We start from the raw sequence: 20,933 nt of genomic DNA on the forward strand, positions 1-20,933 counted from the left end.
TCCCGAACTCTAAACTCCTTCGAGGCCCTTCGAGAAGAAGGTTCAAAGGGGAATTCTATGTCTGCTATCTTGCATGCTCAAACCCTAAAGTTCAAGACACAAGAATGAAGCGTGGCCGAGCAACCGAAGCAGCTGGCGGGCAAGTATCGAGACACCTGGCGTCTTGGCACCCAGACACCTGGGTGTCCCAGCAACCAAACACCCGGGGTGTCTCGGCACTTTCGCCCTGTGCTCAAGCTGGGAGAGCGCTCAGATTCATAGAATTCGAGCTACCCACGAGACTTCCAAAAATCGGGAGCGGCTGCTTTATTTCCTAATAGATCGAAAGAGCCAAGCTCAGAACCAGTGCGGGAAGAGCCAACGAGAGAAACTTGTCTCACGGAAGAGAGTCAGTCCCTTACAAGTTCCGCACGACTCCCGAAGGGAATCTCTCCCCTGCTTCTTCTGATGTTCGAACTAACAGGACGAGACACAGGCTGGGAACCCGATCAGCACTGGCAAGCACTCGGGAGCGCTTGTGGTGCTTGGCAGGAAGAGGAGCCGAGATGCCCGGGTGCCTTCGGTCCTTTCTGCACTGCTCCCGAACTGGGCCAAGGAAAATCTCTCCATACCAGATCTGATACTCGAGTATTCCACAGAATCTCAAGCACTCAGAGCGGCTTAAGTGTTAACGAGTGCCCTGGGTTAGTTCCCGGCCTTAGAGGCGGAACCTCAGACTGGAACGATCGCAAACTGAGGTCTGCACGCTCACAAGCCCGGCAAAACACAAAACTCAGGTTATGCGAATCGGTTTCTCAACCCGAAGGTCGGAAGAGCCACGAGAGACCTACCGCCTCCTCGGAAGGAGGTGCCCCCTAGACGCCCAAGGGCATCAAGGGGCAGTTTCTTTCTCTCCTTCGCCGATGGAGGTCTGTCCGACTTCTCGGACCGGACCTCAGGAGAAGGGAAGACGAAGAGAAGATTTAAATCGAAGATAAGATGAAGAAGACGCGTTACTTCCACAGGGCGCTTCCTTCACCTCCACTCCATCTTCTACAGGATGGTGGACACGTAAAACATCGTGAATTCCTCCAGGGCAGTCCGGGCAGGGAACACAACGGACGCTGACCAGGACACCACCACCAGGAGAAGCAGCAGGCATGATCAGGACAGCCGATGCAGGAGCTACGGCAGCGGTTCAGAAGGCAGGAGCTACTGCAACGGCCAGGAACATCACTTCAACAGGGCGACTTCCTTCATCTTCACGCCGACATCTTCTACAGGATGGCGGACATCGTAACCTCTGGGGTAGCTGGCAGGAACACAACGGAAGCAGACCCGGCACAACCGGCCAGGAGATGCAGCAGGCATGATCAGGACAGCCAACGCAGGGTTTTCACGGCAGAGGTTCGAGGGCAGGTTTGGCTGCAACGGCCAGAACGCCACTTCATAAGGCGGTATCGTTTTCCCTCTTCACGCCAACATCTTCTACAAGATGGCAGACATCGTAACCTCCAGGGCAGCTGGCAGGAACACAACGGAAGCGGCCCTGGGCACAACCACTAGGAGAAGCAGCAGGCACAATCAGGAGAGCCGATGCAGGAGCCACATTAGCGGTCGTGGAAGGCAGGAGCTACTGCACCGACAGAAATGTCACATGAGAGTCGCCAGCAGCGCATAGAATGATCAGGGCGGCTGGGCGGCAGGAGACCAGGAAGAGCAGCCCAGAGACTGTCGCCGAAGTTGGACAAGAGCATAACACACAGAACAGCAGGAGCAGATGGATCACAGATACGCCAGAGGCAGTGCAACAAGGCGTACATGAAGACCAGCAACGATAGTGATCGAGTCCATCGGCGGAACAGAGTCAGAAACGTATCCCGGACGGAAATATGTCATCTAACCAGGTATTGTGGTCGCATCCCTAAGCAACACTGAATGAATGTTGGGACTAAGCCATGCAAGATATCCTTTGATATATCCACCAACTACTGCTGTGTCTGCGATGCTCACTGTCAACCTGAAAGAAAAAGCAAAGATGGGGAACTGCCCTACACAGCGGGAGGAGGTACCCTACAAGAGGTCGCCCGATCGCTCCCCGCCCCTGGTCTTCGCCCGACGAGCGAGTGAAAAGGGCAAAGGAGAGAGATCTACTAAAGGGGAGAAGGAAGAATCTACGGGAAGAGAAAAAAGGACGGAGGGGAGGCCACCAAGGGTGCCGTGGAAGCGGAACTTACCGACGATGGCCGCAACCTCCCACTCAGCCCCCATTTCTCCAAGCGCAGGTGGTGAGCAACACTCAGCATAAGTAGGAAAGAATTAGTGATGCCCCTCATACACAGAGGGCAGAAACTCAAGAAGGGAACGAACTCTTACGTCCCGATGAATATAGGGGAGTGAAGATATTATGTCCCAAACTCTATCTCCGAATGTACAGGGGCACCTTCAGTATTTACGTAAAGGGCTGCTGGAAGGAAGCATTATCACTTGGTTACGCTTCTCCAATAACGCCCTTGGCCGTCAAACCCAAGACTCAGCGCAGGGAACGACGGCTTATGCAAGCTTATTACAAATTGTGGGTTCGTATTAATAAATATCAAACACACGTATATATAAATAAAAATACAGAAAGATCCCACCCAGGATAATAAGAGCTTAACGACAGTCAGGCAGAGAGAACGAAAACACGTCAGCAACGCATGACAGCCGAAAGCAAACTGGAATGTTTACATGCAGGCAGGCGGGTATTCCCGCCTACCTGGCAGTAGTTATTGCCTAACCACCTTGCTCAAGAGTTTAACAGCCGTTTCCAGCCTACGCCTTAAAGTAATTCCTAATGTAAAGGACCAACGGTTTGTATATCGTGTCGGAACAAACAAACCCTTGGTCCTTTACATATGGGGACTCAAGATTCGGTGAGAGGAATCTGAGTGGAGGTCTCTGAATGACTGGAAGTTCAACGGCACCTTGTGTTCTCCTGGGATAAGAGCCAGGAGGACATGGCCACTGGACCGTGATCACTGTTGTGAGAACTGTGGTGTCACAGACCAGTCTACTAGACCATCCTTGCTGTGACGCGGTTACAGTAGGTAAACGAGCACACAACGAGGTGAAAGCCAGAGAGAGCCCTTCCCAGCCACATAAGGGGTGATTGGGAAATGCCGGGGACTAAGGACCAACATAAAGAATGGGTCTGGTAATTAGCGCGCAACCCCTTCCCTGCCTTGCAGGAGAAAGAGGGGACATTACATCTAATGTGTACCTGGAAGGCAACAAAGACTAGGCTACTCAAGTAATGAAACTCACCTTTGTCAGACATCTGGTTCAGCATGTACGGCCTAAACTCTCTGCCCGAGGGTAAAAGTTGGATGATAGGAGGGAAGAGAGAGCCAGTCACTCACCTTTCACGCCCAATCATGCACGTACAACAGACGAGATGCAACTCTGTCCTATACAGGAGCTGGGTAAGTTACACAACTTGTTGAGCAGCCACCACTGGCCCCAAGGAGAAGGTATCCAAGGGCTGATGGGTAACGTCCCTTAGGTAAAAAGAGGTGAATGTGGTCTGGCGTGACCATGACCATACCCCCGCCTTCAGTACCTGCTGGACCGACAGGTTCTTCTTGAATGCTAAAGAGGGCGCAATCCCTCTGATTTCGTGAGCACAGCGTAGGGTGCTGGTGTCGTCCTCTCCAGCCATTGTATACGCTTTCTTGATAACCTCATGAAGGCAGAAGGAGATTGTGTTCTTGGACACCTCCTTCTTAGGGGTCCAGGTGCTAACGAAGAGTCGGCGACACTCAGGCCGAGGTGCCATGTTCTCTTCAGATAGCGCCGTAGCACCTGTACAGGACAGAGTCGCAACTCGACATGGTCACTGTCTACGAAGTCACTCAGGGATGGGATCATGAAAGACTCATACCGAGCGTCTGGGAGCACTGGGTTTTGAGTCTTCGCTACGAACTCCGGGACAAATTCGAGCGTCACCGATGCCCACCCCCTTAAGTGTTTAACTGCATAGGAGAGTCCTTCTAATTCGCTAATCCTCTTCGCCAATGCCAGGGCTAGCAGGAAGATGGTCTTGAGAGTCAGATCCCTGTCTGTGGATTCTTGCAGCGGCTCATAAGGGGCACGAGTCAGGCTCCACAAAACGAGAGACACGTCCCACTCAAGGGGCCTGAGTTCCCTCAGTGGGCAAGACCGTTCGAAGCTCTTCATCAGCAAAGATATTTCCAGGGAGGCTGAAATATCAATGCCTTTCAACTTCAGGACCAAGGCTAAGGCCGCCCTGTATCCTTTTACCGCTGAAACTGTTAAGAGCTTCTCCCGACGAAGATAGACAAGGAAATCCTCTACCTGCTGAAGAGTGGCTCCGACCAGAGAGTAACCCCGTCTGCGTCACCAACCTCAGAAGACAGCCCACTTACCCTGGTAAACTGCTGCTGAGGACTTCCTGAGGTATCCTGCCATCTCTGTCGCTGCCCGGCGAGAAAAGCCCCTCGCTCGCAAGAGATGGTGGACAACCTCCAGGCAAGAAGAGTCAGGGAGGCCACGGCCTGGTGGTACCGTTCTATTTGGGGCTGACGAAGCAGGTTGCGCCAGAGGGGAAGCTCTCTTGGAACCTCGGAGAGCAAAGCCAGCAGGTCCGGATACCAAGCGGCATCCAGACGCTTGGGGGCCACCAGGATCATTCAAAGGTTTGTCGACACCAGAACTCGACTGAGAACTGGGCGAAGGAGACAGAACAGGAGAAGAGCATACACTTCGAGGTTGTCCCACAAGTGTTGGAAGGCGCCTTCTGCAGCTGCCAACGTGTCCGGTACGACAGAGAAGAAGGTTGGAAGCTTCCTGTTGTACCAGGTGGCAAACAGGTCTACTATTGGACGCCCCCACAGGTCGAAGAGCCCGTTCGCAATGCTCTGATGGAGGGACCACTCGGATCCCACTACCTGATCCCGACGGCTGAGCCTGTCCGCCAGGACATTCCTCTTGCCTGGAATGTACCTGGGTGACAGCTCCACAGAGTGGGCGACTGCTCATTGGTGCACCTGCAGCGTCAACTCGTGGAGAGCGCAGGAGACAATACCCCCTTGCTTGTTGACGCATGCCACTATGGTCATGTTGTCGCTCATCGACGCCACCGAGTGTCCCATCAAACGGTCCTGGAAGTAGTGAAGACCTAAGAACGCTGCCTTCATCTCCAGGATGTTGATGTGAAGGTGCTTGTCGTGTTGGTCCCACACACCTGAAGTCAGCAACTCCTCCAGGTGTGCACCTCAGCCTTCCCTCGATGCGTCTGAAAAGAGAAGCATGTCCAGAGGGCGAGGGCAAGAAGACAGGTGTCCCTATGCAGAGGTTTCTGTCGTCCAACCACCAGGCGAGATCGTCCCTCACCTCCTGAGAGATGGGGACGAGAACCAACTGGGGATCCCGAGACTGATCCCAGAAGTCCCTCAGTCTCCACTGGAGAGACCGAAGGTGGAGCCGACCGTGTGGAACGAGTTTCTCCAAGGACGACAGGTGGCCGATCACGACTTGCCACTGTTGAGCTGGCTGGTCCTGTTGCGCCAGGAACTGCCTCGCCACCTTCCTGAACGTCCTGATCCAAGCCTGAGAAGGAAAGACTGCTTGCTGCCGTGTCGATCAGCATGCCCAGATACTGAGTCCTCTTTTTGGGGGTGAGATCCGACTTCCAGAAGTTGATCATGACACCTAGTTCGTGACACAGCTCGAGGAGACGATCTCTGTCCTGCAGCAACTGCAAGCGGGAGCTTGCCAGGATCAACCAATCGTCAAGATACCTCGGTAGATGTATCCCGCGAGAATGGGCCCAAACTGAAATGAGGGTGAACACTCTCATGAACAGCTGCGGAGCGGTCGACAGTCCAAAACAGAGAACCTTGAATTGATAGACCCTCCGTTGAGGACAAAGTGAAGGTACCGACAAGACAATGGATGAACTGGCACTTGGAAGTACGCATCCATCAAATCAACCGTCAGCATGAAGTCGCCCTCCCTGATGGCCAACAGCACCGTCCGTACTGTCTCCATCTTGAACCGTGTCTGGCGAACGAAACGATTCGGGGGAGAGAGGTCAACCACTGGCCTCCAGCCGCCGGAAACTTTCTCCACAAGAAAGATCCTGCTGTAGAAGTCCGCGGACCGATCCTCGACGACTTCAATGGCTCCCTTGCTCAACATAGTTTCGACCTCCTGAAGAAGGGCCTGTTTCTTCAGGGGGTCTTGGAGATAAGATGGGAACTGGACTGGAGTGTTGGTGAGGGGAGGCGGCGACTCGAAGGGTAGAGAATATCCCTCCTGGAGGACATCCACCACCCAGGTCTCCGCTCCGTATCGCTGCCACGTTGCCCAGTGGCTTGATAGGCACACCCCCACCAACGGCAGCATCTGAGGGGGCTCGCCGTCCCTAGTGAGCCCTTCCCCTCTTCTTCTTTGCCTTACCTTTCCTCCTGGGGGGAACAGGTTGGTGAAAGGGACCTTGCGGTTCCTTCCGCAGAGGCGAAGAGGCAGAGGACTGGACTTTACCCTCTGCGCCCATCGAAGCACCAGATTTCTTCGGGGATGGGGTGCTAGCCTGGTTCACCGACCAGGCTGCAGGACGAGAGGGCTGCGCAACACCTTTCGTCGCTGCCTGATGGACAAGACGGTCGCGTTCATCGGCCTTTCTCTTGTCCACCGCAGCATCCACCTCTCCCCTGGGGAAGGGGAAGGTGTAGTCCAGAATGGGTCCATTGCGCAGAGAAACTGCAGCTTCGGCGCCCACTGATCTGAAGATCCGGTATAACACCACATCCCTTCTCTTCAGTACCAGGTTCGCCCAGAGGTTTGCCGTCTGGTGGGTTATAAAGGAGATAGCCTTCCCCCCAGACTGGCAAAGGCTCCTGAAGGTCGGGTCTTCGCTCTGAGCACCAGACGAAGACGCAATTCTCGACAACACGAAGGCCCAGTTGTCGAGCAAAGAGATCGCTTAGGGGACAGACAGAGTCGTACCCTCCAAAGCGTTCAGCTCAGCTTGCGAGAGAAGCGCCTGCTCTCCCGTCAGCTGAGCCGAAGTGGCACCAGGCGCTAAACGAGTCAGTCCTGGCTCCACGACCTTCTGCTGCAGTGCAACTTCCAATGGAACGTAGTACTTCTTCTGCCTCAGGAGAGGGGGAGGTAACAGCTTGGAACGAGTCGAGCAAAGTGAAGACGACTGTGTGGAGACCAAGAGAGGGTTTGGGCTCCCTCTTGGAAACGTAGAACTACTCCAACCTGGACGATCGTTCTTCCAAAGGAGCTGGAAACGGTTCCTCCGGACCGTTGTGCAGACAGATCAGCGCAACGACCTCTACAAAAGCTCTCTGCATTTCTGGAGTGTCCAGATCTCTCGGAAGAGGACCCCCCAAGAGACGGTCATCCGGAAAGGCCCCACCCGCAGGAGAGCCCGAGACAGACCCCGTCTCTCTGCCTCACACAACAGAAGCATACAACCTCTCGCTCGCTTGGAGCGAGGGAGGGCCTGATGGGCCTGAAGTTGATTGCCCAAGAACCTCAGCCCCAGCAATCCTACCGACCCCGTTTCCTCCCGGAAAATCCCGACGAAGTTGAGGGGGTGGGAGAGACAGAGTGAACACTACCGTCGCTCCCGCTGGTATACCCAGTGGAGGCGACGGACCCCTCACAATTTCCAACCCGCAGTGGAGGATCGTGAGAGGGCCTCGACGGACTTACTTGTCTGGGCGAGCGACCATCACGACGATCAGGGGACGGTCTCCTCACAGCCGATCCACGCTCCAACACTGGACGGGCCTCTACTACACTGGGGTGTGCAGAGGAGACCAACGCAGGAGCGCGGACTGCCGATTGGAGGCCGCTGTCCCTATCATCCGGGCGTGTTCCGGCCTTCTTCGGTGTCGAAACGGACCAAGAAGGCTGCGGGGACCCCTTCATGGTTCCTCCCGATGTCTTCGGGGACGAGATGTCCTTGGGCACCCTCTCCGGCGAACCTGTAAAGTCCCCGCTCAACGGGTTTTCTGTGGTGAACCTCCTGTTTTCTACAGTGCCTTTCCCACAAGCTTAGGTCACGCTAAATAGCCACATTTTTATCTATGTAAATGCGTATCTGTTATTGATTCATTTGTGCCTGTTTACGTTGTACATGTGTCAGAACATTATTGTGTCAATTCTTGTAATTTTATCTTTACATGTTATTCGTATTTATCTGTCCTGTTTCACATTGACAACAATTGACCTCGGGTCACCTGTATCCTATTGTATGCCTTTGTATGACGTCCGCACGCCGCTTTATAAGCACCCTGCTTTCTTAATAAACCAGCAGTACATGTCCTCCTGCTCTCTTTTTTGCACCTCTTACAGTGGTGACCCCGGAGTGACCTAAGCTTGTGGGAAAGGCACCATAGAAAACGGGAGGTTCACTACAGAAAACCCGCTGAGCGGGGACTTTACAAACCTTTGTCTGATTTGGGCAAGGGCGACGGTTTGGGTGGAGGAGAAGCCCGAAGGCTCTTCCCCTTCTCCCGTTCCATGCTCGAACTCGTAACGGGAGTCGAGACTGCGCGGTCTCCCATACGAGACCTTGCCTTTGGCGACACACGCTAGGGAGGCGCCAAAACGGAACTAGTCCGGGAGGACAAAGCCCCCGAACCGTCTGAGGGGGGTACCGAGGTGCCTGTCTCAGCGAGAGAACAAGTAGTCCTTCCCCGAGGGGAGGACTGTGCCCCCTTAGAAGAACAAGTCTTCTTGGAGGGGGGAAGGACTGCCCTCCCCTTCCCAGCCCAATTGGACTTAGAAGAGGGAGGGGAAGAGGTAGACGAAGACGAAAACGATGACGACGATAACGAAGAGGAAGACAAAGATGGGGATGGTTGACGAGCTTGCTTCTTCTTCTTCTCCTTCTTCTTATCAAGCAGAGACAAGACTTCATCCCCCAGTTTACCGAAGACAGCCCAGGGGTCGACGGAAACTGGGGCAGGGACAGCAGCAGGAGCAACTGGCCGAGGTGATTCGTGCTGACAGTGTCCACTGGCAGGAACAATAGGTGACGCAGGGAACACTGGGCAGTCCAGAGACGGTGCAGGTAACGGTGGAAGCTAGGCAGGAGGCATGAGAGTGTAGCCAGGAGGTGGCGGAGTGACCGAACAGACCAGACTGGCCAGCGTCAACACTGAGATGGTAGGGGGTAGGAACCACACCATATGCATGATGAGTTCCCACCGAAGTTACCATGCTCCTCGGCAGGACAGCAGTAATGGTGGTGGTCATGAGAGTATCCACCGTGCGAGTAGTGCCAACCATCCCAAGCGACTCCCACGCCTGAATCAAACCTGGCACAGAAACCAAACGTGAGGAAGACAAAGGCGGGCAGGGGTCCCCCCCTAACCCAGGGATCAGGGACTCTGGGTGAGGGGGAGAACTGAGAGGAGTGTAGGCTAGGTCGACCGATCTCACCTCCTCTGTGACCGTGGATGCAGACACAGGGGACGGAGATAGATTCCGTCAGGGGTAGTAAGGGAAGGCCATCGGGACTCAGATAAGACTGAGAAGGATTAACAGCTATCGGAGTCAAAGACAGCCCCTCCAACGCCTTAGATTTCTTCCGTTTATATCTGGGCCTCCAAGAGTACCTATCCCACTGCTCAGGAGACCAAAGCCTTCACTCATCACAGAGGTCATCAACAATACAATCAGGGGGGTCACTGCTCCCTTTACGACATTTTAAGCAAAGGGAGTGAGGTCAGAATCTGCACTACAACGGAAGGCGCCACATTTCTTATCCTTGCCAGGGCAAATCCAGCGCACAGGCTTATCCAAGTCATGGTTTTGTAAAAGATCATCCATATTACAAGCATGCACAGATATACAGGGGAACAAGCCAAAGTGAAAACAGGAACAAACACACCGTGAAAAGGTTGAAGCTTTAGCATCCAGAAAAGTCCAAGCAGCGAATCAGGAAAACACGTCCGCTTCAGACGACATCGGAAAGTAAAGTGAATTCGTAAAGCTGGGCAGTTGGTACTGTGGGCTGCCCACTGTTACCAACCATATGCCCAGCTGGTAGTAATACCAACACATGCCTTGTAAGTCTTTAGCAGCCAGTTCAGCTACGCCAAAAGTATTCCCCCATATGTAAAGGACCAAGGGTTTGTATTTGTGTAGGAACAATTGTTTTTTCCTGCCAGGTTACTCCTGCCAGCCAGCTTTAAGTGCCTTCCCGCCCTTGTTTTTACCTTGGAAACTGGTTTTTTCTCCATTTTTACGGCTTCTGGTAAAGTTGGTGAAGTTTGTTTTTTGTCGGCCACACACTTTGTGCCCATCCCCCTTACTGGGCAGTGTTTCCTCCCTCCCCCCACCCCAAGGGTTACACTTCTGCAACCTACCTCCCACCCCCTTCTTGCACCACTCCCCACTTACGCCCGCTTTTGGGGCACGAGGAAATTTCTCCCTCCCTGCCTCATTAACCCCCACCCTTTCAGCCACTCCCTCCCTTTTGCATATGGATCCCTCTCGTTTTCCCCTCCAGCTAGCACCTCCATAACGTAAACGTGTCCGCTCCACTTCTCTGTTTTCCCCCACCCAGAATCCTGGATTCCCACAGTCCCCCTTTACTGTTGAGTAGATTTAGGGGGCAAATGAAACTTGGCCGCCAACAAACAAACTCGCCTCCGTTATCAGAAGCCATAAAAATGGAGAAAAAACCAGTTTCCAAGGTAAAAACAGGTGCGGAGCTAATATTTAGAATTACCAAATTGTTTCCCATTGTCACTAGCCTAGACATGGGGAGTTGCAGTGGGTTACCCAACTATTTAGCTTACTGTGGAAACACCCATCAAATTTGTCAAAAATAAATCAGGCTTAATAATCAATGGTTAAATTGCAAATATATAGTTAGCCTAGGCTGTATCTATTTTATTATTTCCTCACCATCAACCACGTTCAGAAATATCTGGACTGACAGGTCTCGGGGTTTTAATATCTTTACATGAACATATTCTAAACTACCCTACATTTTCCTCCGTGCGTTCGCGTACCCTAATGACTGACGAAATAGCACATTGACATCGTAAAATCCAAGTATGAGGTGTACTGTAGCCTTCCCTTCCCTGCCTATATCCTGCACAGTTTCCTTGTGTTCATCACTCAAAATCTTATCTTCAGAAGATCATACAAAATAAAAAAAAACTAGAATGCAAGTTACCTATTTGTTCCTCTATACCTATAGATGAAATAGAACTGCCACTGATAAGCAAGAGGTCGTTTGTTTACAATTTACATACATTCCACTGCGATAAAAAAAATTGAAAAAAAAATTGGAGTTACCAAAACTGACGTCTCTTTCTATTGTCTCTCAAAACTTGTTCTCTCTAAATGTTATATACAGAGTAACAACTCACTAATAATATCTATGTGGTTCCATGGGGTTCCAGTATATACTCATTCAATAATATCATACGTAGTGCAGATAAATTTGTTACGACCCCAGTATTGTTTACATTGTTACACGACATTCGTATCCAACTAAAGTGGCAAAGACTTTGAGGTAAATTCCTGTCATAGATCTTAAGGAGGTGTTGCACCATTAACCCGTTTTAAAGTTGTTATTTTTATTTTAAAAATGTACTAAATTTTCGTATAACTGACAGTATTAGACAGAATTTTAATTTTAATGTCTTACGCGTGATCTTCTTGGAATCGAATATAAACTGAATCGTTTGGTATTTCCGTCGATTTCCTGATCGTCATTCGTCAGTGTCACTTAGGTCTGTGTAGAGAGTTGTTGGTCCGCCAAGAATTTCGCTAAAAAACTGAGAAAACGCCATTGAATAAATCTACCACCAAACTTCTGTATGTCAAGTATGTATAAATTCTCATTTACGCTGAGTGATTAGGGAGCCAGTAATAACGTTAGGCTATCTTTCATTAAAAGAAAAAATCCTGTTCACAGACTACGAATGAGCATGCACGTTTTTCTGATCATACCGTTTTGATATCTTTTAAAAGCAAGCTCACAGAGAAGTGTGCAAATAGGTATGGTGAAGAAAGTAACGCAATTCAAAACTTTCGTTGATGGGAACTAAACTGTTGTTGTGCACAATTGTGTCAGCTTAATAATTATCGCTACTTGGTAATCAGTACAGCTGCATATTAGGATTGTAAGTTATCGTTGCTGGTTTAAGCTTTCCTTTCTACCTTATTTATTTTAATCATCATCCACATCGCCTCCAACGCTGCGTGACACAAACACTTTCTGTGAAATTCCGTCACCCGTGTCTCTACTGTGCGTTGTCATCCTCAAATCTTCATTCATTATAGTTTCCTTTCTCATAGCTCTCGCCCAAGTAGATCCGGGTCTTCTAACTCAGGTCCGGTCCCCACAGTAGTTCAACAGACACCATCATGTACAATTCTCCCAACGATTGTGCGAAGTACATGTCCAAACTATCTCCATTTCCTTTTCATCATTATCTCAACTCCACATGGAACTTTAGTTGTGAGGTTCAAGAGAAATGTCAAAAGAGAGACTGATCCTTTATTATGTTGTTGTTTCAGATTTAGCTGGCCTTGTGCCAGCACGGGTTCTTGCTCCTAGAGCAGCCCGTAACCTTTATTATTCTCAACAGGTTTTTATAAAACAAAAAGCGGACGGAAAGGTAGCGGGCGACCCGAGGTCCCCCGCTGCGTCTGTAAAGTCATGTTGTACTGTACAGTCTCTGTTGATCATGTTATTTGTAAAGTCCCTGCTGAGCAAGTTTTCTTTGATGACGGCCCATTTTCTTTGTACCTACAATTCGCCACACTTGATGGGCCAGGTCACGTAAATTCAATCGTTTAAACTGTGCATGTAATTATTTATCTGTCCATCAATTATGTACTGTGTATGACTTCTTTTGCAGGCATCAAGATTGTATTCAACTTTAATTGTGACTATTTTTACATTGTAAATTGTACTCGTTCGCTGTATTTATTATTAATTGTTATCGACCTCAGGTCACCCTTGCTTCCATTGTCTTCCGCGGCTCGACGCCAGTCTGCCGCTATATAAACCGCCTGGACCTTGAATAAATCAGCAGTTCACTTTTACCTGCTCGTTTCTTTTGCACCTCTTATAGTGGTGACCCCTGAGTGACTCCCAAAGCCATTAGCGGACCCATACAGCGACTCAGTCTTGGCTTCAGGAGCTTACTCACGCCCTTAGCGGACTAATCACGGCGCTGAACCAGCGTTTGGGCGTGCTGACTCTCGTTGGCAAAATCACCAGTGTCATTAATGGACTCACACAGCGTGCTCCCAAGTGCGTTTTGACACGAGTACCCTACTCCATATAAGAGGGCAAAGAGCGAGTGTGGACGCGGACATCCCTTCCCTCGTTCAGTTAACCGCTGACCTCGCGGATTCAGAGGTCTACCTCCCTCCCATATCACCCGCGCCTGTCCCCGCAACGAGGCTCTCACGCTCCTCCACACCCCTGCCCACGCCCCGCACTCTCCCCAGTCTGGCAGGCCAATCCAGGGCCGCCCTGTCCATAAAGCTGCCACTGTTCATGCAGGGGAATCCATCGGCGTGGCTCTACAGGGCCGAGAGCCAGTTCAGGATTGCGGATCTTAATGACGAGGTGCTGCAGCCGGATATAGTACTCAACACCCTGCCAGAGGAGATCTACAGTAAGCTCATCCCATAGGTGTCTGACGCATGCCCCCTTACCTACCACCTCCTGAAGAAAACCCTCCTCGTGACATGCTCCCTGCTGGTTGCTGAGCGGGCCGCCTGCGCCCTCGACCTCGCCATCAACCTGCGGCAGGATCAGAGTGTCATGGAGTCATGGGGCATGATCCGAGACCTCCTCACCATCCCAGACACCGACGGCAGTAAAAAGAAGCACGAAATAAGCCTGTCGCGGGAGATCCTCCTCCGTCAGCTCCTCCCGGAGGTCCACACACAAATCCCGGAGCCCTACGCGATGCCCCTCGAAGCCCTGATCCGCTCAGCACAGCACTTGACAGACTCTGTGAAGGCAACAAAGCGGGTACCAGCGCCCACACTCCCAGTCAGCACCATCCAGCAGGAGGAGGGCGCAGAGGAAGAGGTCAACGCCATCACCAGGAGGCGCCCAGCGCCTCCCAACAGGTGGCATTCCCTGGGTCTTTGCCACTGCCACAGGCGGTTCGGCAAGGATGCCCGGAACTGCCTGGCGCCCTGTTCATTCACCCATTCAAAAAATGGGGGAGGCGGCGGCCAGCAGGACAGGCTGCCATGGCAGCAGAAGAACCCAGGGGCCCAGAACCAGTAGGTTTCTACGTCCACGACACCGTCTCTGGCAGGATGATGCTGGTCAACATGGGGGCCGTTAAAACAATCTTCCCGGCATCTAGAGAGGACCGCAAGCGTGAACCGGACCTGGCTGCCTCCCTGACGGCCACCAACAGGTCCCCCATCCTCTCCTACAGAACCAGGCCCCTGTCGATCTCCATCCTTGGCCGGAGGTACTCCTGGGACTTCGTCGTCGCGAACGTTAGGACCCCGCTCCTGAGTGCGGATTTCCTCGATACAGACTCCTGCCAGTCCCTCCCATTGGCAACGGGACCCAAGGCGCCCACCATCTGCTCTGCCGCCCCCCACCAGTACTCGCAGCTGCTGACGGAGTTCCCTGATGTGTTCAGGCCCGAGCTCCGCCAAAAGTCCGGGGCCCCAGCCAAACATGGAATATATCACCACATAAAAACAAAGGGGCCACCGGCACATGGGAAGTTCCGGAGGCTTCCCCCTCGACGCCTTCAGGAGGCCAAGAACGCCTTTGCCGAAATGGAACGGATGGGAATCTGCAAGAAGGCCTCCAGCCCGTGGGCCTCCCCCCTCCACGTGGTGCAGAAACCGACAGCTACTGGAGACCCTGCAGTGACTACAGGTGGCTCAACCTTGCAATGGAACCTAACCATTATCCCCTGCCGAACATGCAGGACCTCATGGCCTCCTTCCACGGGGCCAAAATATTTACTAAGTTGGATCTCTTGAAATCCTATTTTCAGGTACCGGTCGCGCCAGAAGACATACCAAAGACTGCCATCATCACGCCTTTCAGGTCGTACGTCTTCGCCTTCTCTACATTTGGCCTGAGGAATGCAGGGGCGACTTTCCAGCGGCTCATGGACAGCATCCTGAGGGACCTAAAGTTCTGCATCTGCTACGTAGATGATATCCTTATATTTTCCAGGTCCCACAAGGAGCACCAGAAACACATCCGGGCAGTCCTGCAGCGCCTGCAGGCGAACGGCCTCGTCGTACGCTTTGACAATTGCATCTTCAGCGTACAGAAGGCCGACTTCCTGGGCCACGAGGTATCCCCAGATGGCGTCCGTTCGCTCACATCCAAAGTTGCAGCCATCAACAGGTTCCCCGTCCCCACCTCCGTCAAGGCCGTCCAAGAATTTCTCGGGATGGTGAACTACTACAGGAGGTTCATCCCCGGGATCGCACACACCACGACCCCTTTGACGGAGACCCTGAGAGGCCGACCAAAATCCTTGTTGTGGGGACCCAGCCAGCAGCAGACCTTCTCCCTGACGAAGGCTGCCCTCACCGAGGCAACAGGCTTGGCCCACCAGGATCCCAGTGCCCCCCTCCAGCTGACAACGGACGCCAGCAACGTCGCCTGTGGTGCTGTCCTGGAGCAGGTCATCAACGGTGCTCCCCAGCCCATCGCCTTCTTCAGCAAGAAGTTCAACCCCGCAGAGGCCCGCTACAGCACCTTCGACAGGGAACTCTGCGCAGCGTACCGTGCAGTCCGGCACTTCAAGTTCCTCCTGGAGGGCACGCCCTTCAAAATCTATACGGACCACCAACCGCTGGTCCATGCCTTCACCAAGCAAGGGGACGCGTGGTCCTCCAGGCAGCAGTGGCATCTCTCGGCCATTGTCGAGTTCACCTGCTCCGTCAAGTACCTCCCCGGCAGGAAGAACCCTGTGGCGGATGCCCTCTCCAGAGTCGAGCTGAACGTGGTGCAGCTGGGGATCAACTATGAAGGCCTCACCAGGGAGCAGGCCGCCGACCCAGAGACCCCAGCCTACTGCACCGCCATCACGTCCCTAAAGTGGAGGGACGTGCCCCTCGCCCCCTGGGGGCCCAAATCTCCTCTGCGACGTCAGCACCAGTCAGCCCCGCCCCCTAGTGCCAGCCTCCCGCTGCCGCCAGGTATTGGACACCATCCACCGCCTGTCACACCCCTCCGGCAGGACGACAGCCAAGCTGCTGTCAGAGAAGTTCGTCTGGCAAGGAGTGCAGAAGGACACGAGGACCTGGGCGAGACAGTGCCTGCATTGCCAAACCAGCAAGGTGGGGCGGCACACCAAATCTGGGGTAGGGAGTTCCCACAGCCAGGGCAGCGTTTCGGCCATGTGCACATTGGCGTCTTCAGGCCCCTTCCCCCGTCAGGCGGGTCCAGATATATCCTGACAGTGGTAGACCACTCAACAAAATGGCCCGAAGCCACGCCAATGCAAGAAGCCACCGCCAGCACATGCACCGAGGCCCTGCTCTCCAGCTGGATCAGCCGCTTCGGCGTCCCTGACCACATCACAACCGACAGGGACCCCGCCTTCCTGTCCGAATTGTGGTCCGCCCTGGCCCAGCTGCTGGGGACAGCTCATCACACCACCACGGCCCTCAACCCAGCCGCCAACGGCTTGGTCGAGCATTTTCACAGGTCCCTGAAAGCGTCCCTTATGGCCCGCTGTACCGCCAAGGACTGGAAGTGCCAGCTGCCGTGGGTCCTCCTCGGGTTGAGAACCACCCCCAGGGCCGATGGCACCCCGTCCGCAGCCAAGAAAACCTACAGCGAGCCGTTGTGGTCCCGGGCGAGCTAGTGACAGGATTGCCATAACCCATCGGTCCAGAGCCTTCACGAAATTGTCGGCAAGTTCGCCCCCTGCAAGAGGACATATACCGACAGGTCGGCCACCTTCACGCCACCCAGGCTGGCCTCCACTACCCACGTCTTCGTCAGGGATGACGCCGTCTGCCCACCACTGACCAGGCCCTACAGGGGGCCCTTCCACGTGCTGGAACGGAACAGCAAGGCATTCCTGCTCGCACTTCATGGGAGGAACGATTGGGTGTCAATCAACCGGGTCAAGCCCGCCCTCCTGGAGGAGGACACAGCCGTCAGCACACCGCACCCTCCGCCAGCGCAGCCACCGCTGCAACCAGGCCCTCACAAGAAGCGGGCACGCGGCCACCCCCAGAAAAGGCCGCCCACACCCGCAATCAGCCACCCTCACGCACAGGACGTCCCTCCGTTGTCCTCATGCAGCCAGGGCACCCTTCAACGCCCCAGCAGATACGCCGACTACAGTAATCAGACATTACCTACGTCTTGGGGGGAGTATTTGTAAAGTCATGTTGTACAGTCTCTGCTGATCATGTTATTTGTAAAGTCCCTGCTGAGCAAGTTTTCTTTGATGACAGCCCATTTTTTTTGTGCCTACAACTCGTCACACTTGACGGGCCAGGTCACGTAAATTCAATCGTTTAAACTGTGCATGTAATTATTTATCTGTCCATCAATTATGTACCATGTATTTCTTCTTTTGCAGGCATCAAGATTGTATTCAACTTTAATTGTGTCTATTTTTACATTGTAAATTGTACTCGTTCGCTGTATTTATTATTAATTGTTATCGACCTCAGGTCACCCTTGCTTCCATTGTCTTCCGCGGCTCGACGCCAGTCTGCCGCTATATAAACCGCCTGGACCTTGAATAAATCAGCAGTTCACTTTTACCTGCTCGTTTCTTTTGCACCTCTTATACGTCCATACAGAATTTGTGTTTTCTGACAAGCATAAAAATATGTATATATTCGTTACATGGCATATAAAAGGTAGATATACATATCGGCGGAAAGGCCATACAGTGATGCATAGGATGAGGTACATAAAAAATCTGAAATAATGACAGGTAATATACATGATGTGATTAATGTACATCTGAAGGGAGAAGTACAAGAAAGGGGAGGCGCGATTTGTCGCCCTTACAAATACTGCCCCCCCCCCCCCCCCGACAATAATTAGAGGAGCAATTATTGGATGAAATAACATTAATCACAGAGGACTAGGGCAGTCGGAGTGGGCCCCTGCTTCTGGAGAACTGTGGGCCTGGGGTGGAGCTGACACCTGGGGTTGGCTGGATGAGTTTCCTGGGTCGCCATGGGCCCTGCCTTAGTGGGGAAGCGGGTGCGTCTACAGGCAGGTATTGAGGGGGGACCCTGGTGCGCCTGCCTTCTTCACGTACTTCGCTGTCCAACAGGAATGCGGGTTTTAGCCAGAACGATGGTGATCCAGTCCTCCCGCCCGTGGAAGTCGAAGAGGAATGCTTTGCTAGCTTGCCTGATGACTCGGTGGGGCACTCTGTAGGGCCTGGTTAAGGGTGGCCGGCGGGCGTCCACCCTGACAAAGACGTAGGCGCAGGAGTGTAAGGCAGGTGGGCTGTAGGTGATGGTTCTGCCAGTGAAGGTCTTGTGGCAGGGCGCAAACTTCTGTGTCGGGAGGGGGGTGTCGGCCGACGGCGGGAAGAATTCCCCGGAGACAGCCAGTGTTTCCCCATAGACTTTCTTAGCAGGGAAGGTATCGCCATTTGCTTTCAGTGTGGTGCGGAGATCCAGCAGGACCCAGGGCAGCTGTTCCTTCCACCTCTCGTCCATGCAGCGTGCCATGAGAGCTGCTTTAAGAGGGCGGTGCGCTCTCTCGACCATGCCGTTCACTGTGGGGTTGTATGCTGTTGTGCTGTGTAGAGTTGTACCCATCAGGCATGCCAAAGAGACCCAGAGCTCTGACAGGAAGGCAGGACCCCTGTCCGTAGTGATGCTGTCTGGCACTCTGAAGTGGCTTATCCAACTGGAGAGGAGGGCCTCTGCATATGATGTTGTTGATGCTTCATCCATGGGGGTTGCTTCAGACCAGCAAATGGAGCGGTCTGTGACAGTCAGGAGATATCTGGCTCTCCCCGACTGCAGAAGGAGCCTGACGACGTTGATGTGGATGTCACCGAACCCCCAATGAGGCTGGGGAAAATCGCTGATCCCGGACTCTGTGTGCCAGGATATTTTGCTCATTTGGCACGGAATGCAGCTCCTTGCCCAGTGGTGGACGTCCTGGTTGATGCCGTGCCAGACGAACTTGTCAGTCATGAGGCACGCCTTTGTGGCAAAAATGGATGGGAGAGACCATGGACTATGTTGAACACTTGCTTTCTCCTCGAGGCGGGCACCAGGGGGCGTGGGCGGCCTGTGCTGGTGTCGCAGAGGAGAGTTGTGTCCTAGGTTGCTAAGGGCACGTCTTCCCATTTGAGAGCCATCACTGCTGTCCTGTGGTCGGCTATCTCTGGGTCCACTGCTTGTTCTCTCACGAGGTCTTCATAGTTGATGCCGAGGTGAAGGGAATTGATTTCTACTCTTGACAGAGCATCAGCCACTGGGTTTTTCTTGCCAGGAACATAGTTGATGGTGCAACTGAATTCGGAGGTGGTGGTCAGGTGCCGCTGGTGCCTTGCAGGCCACGCATTCCCCTGCTTTGCAAATGTGTGAACCAAGGGTTTGTGGTTTGTTAGGATTGTGAATTCGGTTCCCTCCAGCAGGTACTTGAAGTGCCTCACAGCCTGGTAGATAGCCAGCAGCTCTCTGTCGAAGGCGCTGTAGCGGGTCTCAGGTGGCAAAAACTTGCGGCTGAAGAAAGCCAAGGGCTAGGGTGTGCCATTCAACAGCTGCTCGAGTACTGTACCGCATGTGATGTTGCTGGCATCCATTGCCAACCTGAGGGCAGCGGCGGGGTTGTGGTGAGTTGAGGTGGTGGCACTGGAGAGTGCCCTTTTCGTTTGAATGAATGCCTGCTGCTGCGGAGCTTCCCATGTTAGTGTTTTTGGTTTCCCCTTCAGGATTGACATCAGGGGGTACATGATGCGGGCGATATCTGGGATGAAGCGCCGATAGTAGTTTATCATCCCGAGAAACTCCTGAAGGGCCTTGATGGTTTGTGGTTCCGGAAAATTTTCTATAGCTTTTACTTTAGAGGCCGTGGGGCACACTCTTGCTGGGGAAATCTCGTAGCCAAGGAAGTCTACTTTTTCTTTCCCGAAAATGCACTTATTGAACCTGACCGCTGTTCTGCAGGCATTTCATGACGGCGCAGACGTGGTGAAGGTGTTCCTCTGGGAACCTGGAGAAAATAAGGATGTCGTTGACGTAGCAGATGCAGAAAGGAGGATCTCCCAAGATAGTGTCCATCAGGCGCTGGAATGTGGCACCTGCGTTCCTGAGACCAGAAGTGGAATAGGAAAATGTGTAGCTCCCAAAAGGTGTGATGATGGCGGTTTTTGGGACGTTGTTGGGATGTACAGGGACTTGGAAGTATGACTTCAATAGGTCCATCTTGGAGAAAATTTTGGCTCCGTGGACGACGCCCGTCAGATCCTGCATATTAGGGAGGGGGTAGTGGTCTGGTGTTGTTACCAAATTCAGGCGCCGATAGCTCCCGCAGAGCCTCCGTGAACCATTGAATTTCTTTAGCATGTGGAGGGGAGACGCCCATGGGCTTGATGCCTTTTTACAGACGCCCATGCGTTCCATTTCTGAGAAGGCTCGTTTGGTGTCTTGTAACTTCTGGGGGGGACAATCATTGGAACTTGGTATGGGTTGGTGGGCCCGTTGTGGTGATGAGGTGGAAGATGCCATGCTTTGCCGAAGCCCCAGGTGACTGGCGCAGTTCTGGTTTGAATACATCCGGGAACTCCTGTAGGAAGGATGCGTAGCTGTTGGGGGGCTGCAGAGCAGATGGTGGGCATTCCAGGTCCGGTGGAGAGCTGATGGGAGTGGCATGTTCCTGTGTCGAGGAGGCGTTGTCTGGCAACATCGACTAGGAGTCTGTGGTGCCCTAGGAAATTCACACCCAGCAG

At 53.0% G+C, this 20,933-nt stretch overlaps 2 protein-coding genes across 5 annotated transcripts in view; one reads left to right on the plus strand and one right to left on the minus strand.

Annotated features, from left to right (window-relative positions):
• The window catches only part of LOC136837221 (protein GUCD1), a 147,183-nt gene extending 135,402 nt beyond the window's left edge, over nt 1-11,781 (minus strand). Inside the window, exon 1 of one of the 4 annotated variants that reach the window (XM_067101901.1) lies at nt 11,672-11,781. In XM_067101901.1, the coding sequence (XP_066958002.1) occupies nt 11,672-11,739 (68 nt within the window). In that variant the 5' untranslated portion in view covers nt 11,740-11,781. Of the gene's footprint in view, nt 1-11,027; nt 11,534-11,671 lie in introns of those variants that run through there. The other 3 variants (XM_067101902.1, XM_067101903.1, XM_067101904.1) reach the window with 3 other exon arrangements.
• LOC136837222 (uncharacterized) overlaps nt 11,712-20,933 on the plus strand; it is a 29,528-nt gene continuing 20,306 nt past the window's right edge. Inside the window, exon 1 of the mRNA XM_067101906.1 lies at nt 11,712-11,850. Within this exon, the coding sequence (XP_066958007.1) occupies nt 11,844-11,850 (7 nt within the window). The 5' untranslated portion in view covers nt 11,712-11,843. The remainder of the gene's footprint in view (nt 11,851-20,933) is intronic.

The sequence above is a fragment of the Macrobrachium rosenbergii genome, chromosome 58, assembly GCF_040412425.1.
Source record: "Macrobrachium rosenbergii isolate ZJJX-2024 chromosome 58, ASM4041242v1, whole genome shotgun sequence".
NCBI classification, from domain to species: domain Eukaryota; kingdom Metazoa; phylum Arthropoda; class Malacostraca; order Decapoda; family Palaemonidae; genus Macrobrachium; species Macrobrachium rosenbergii.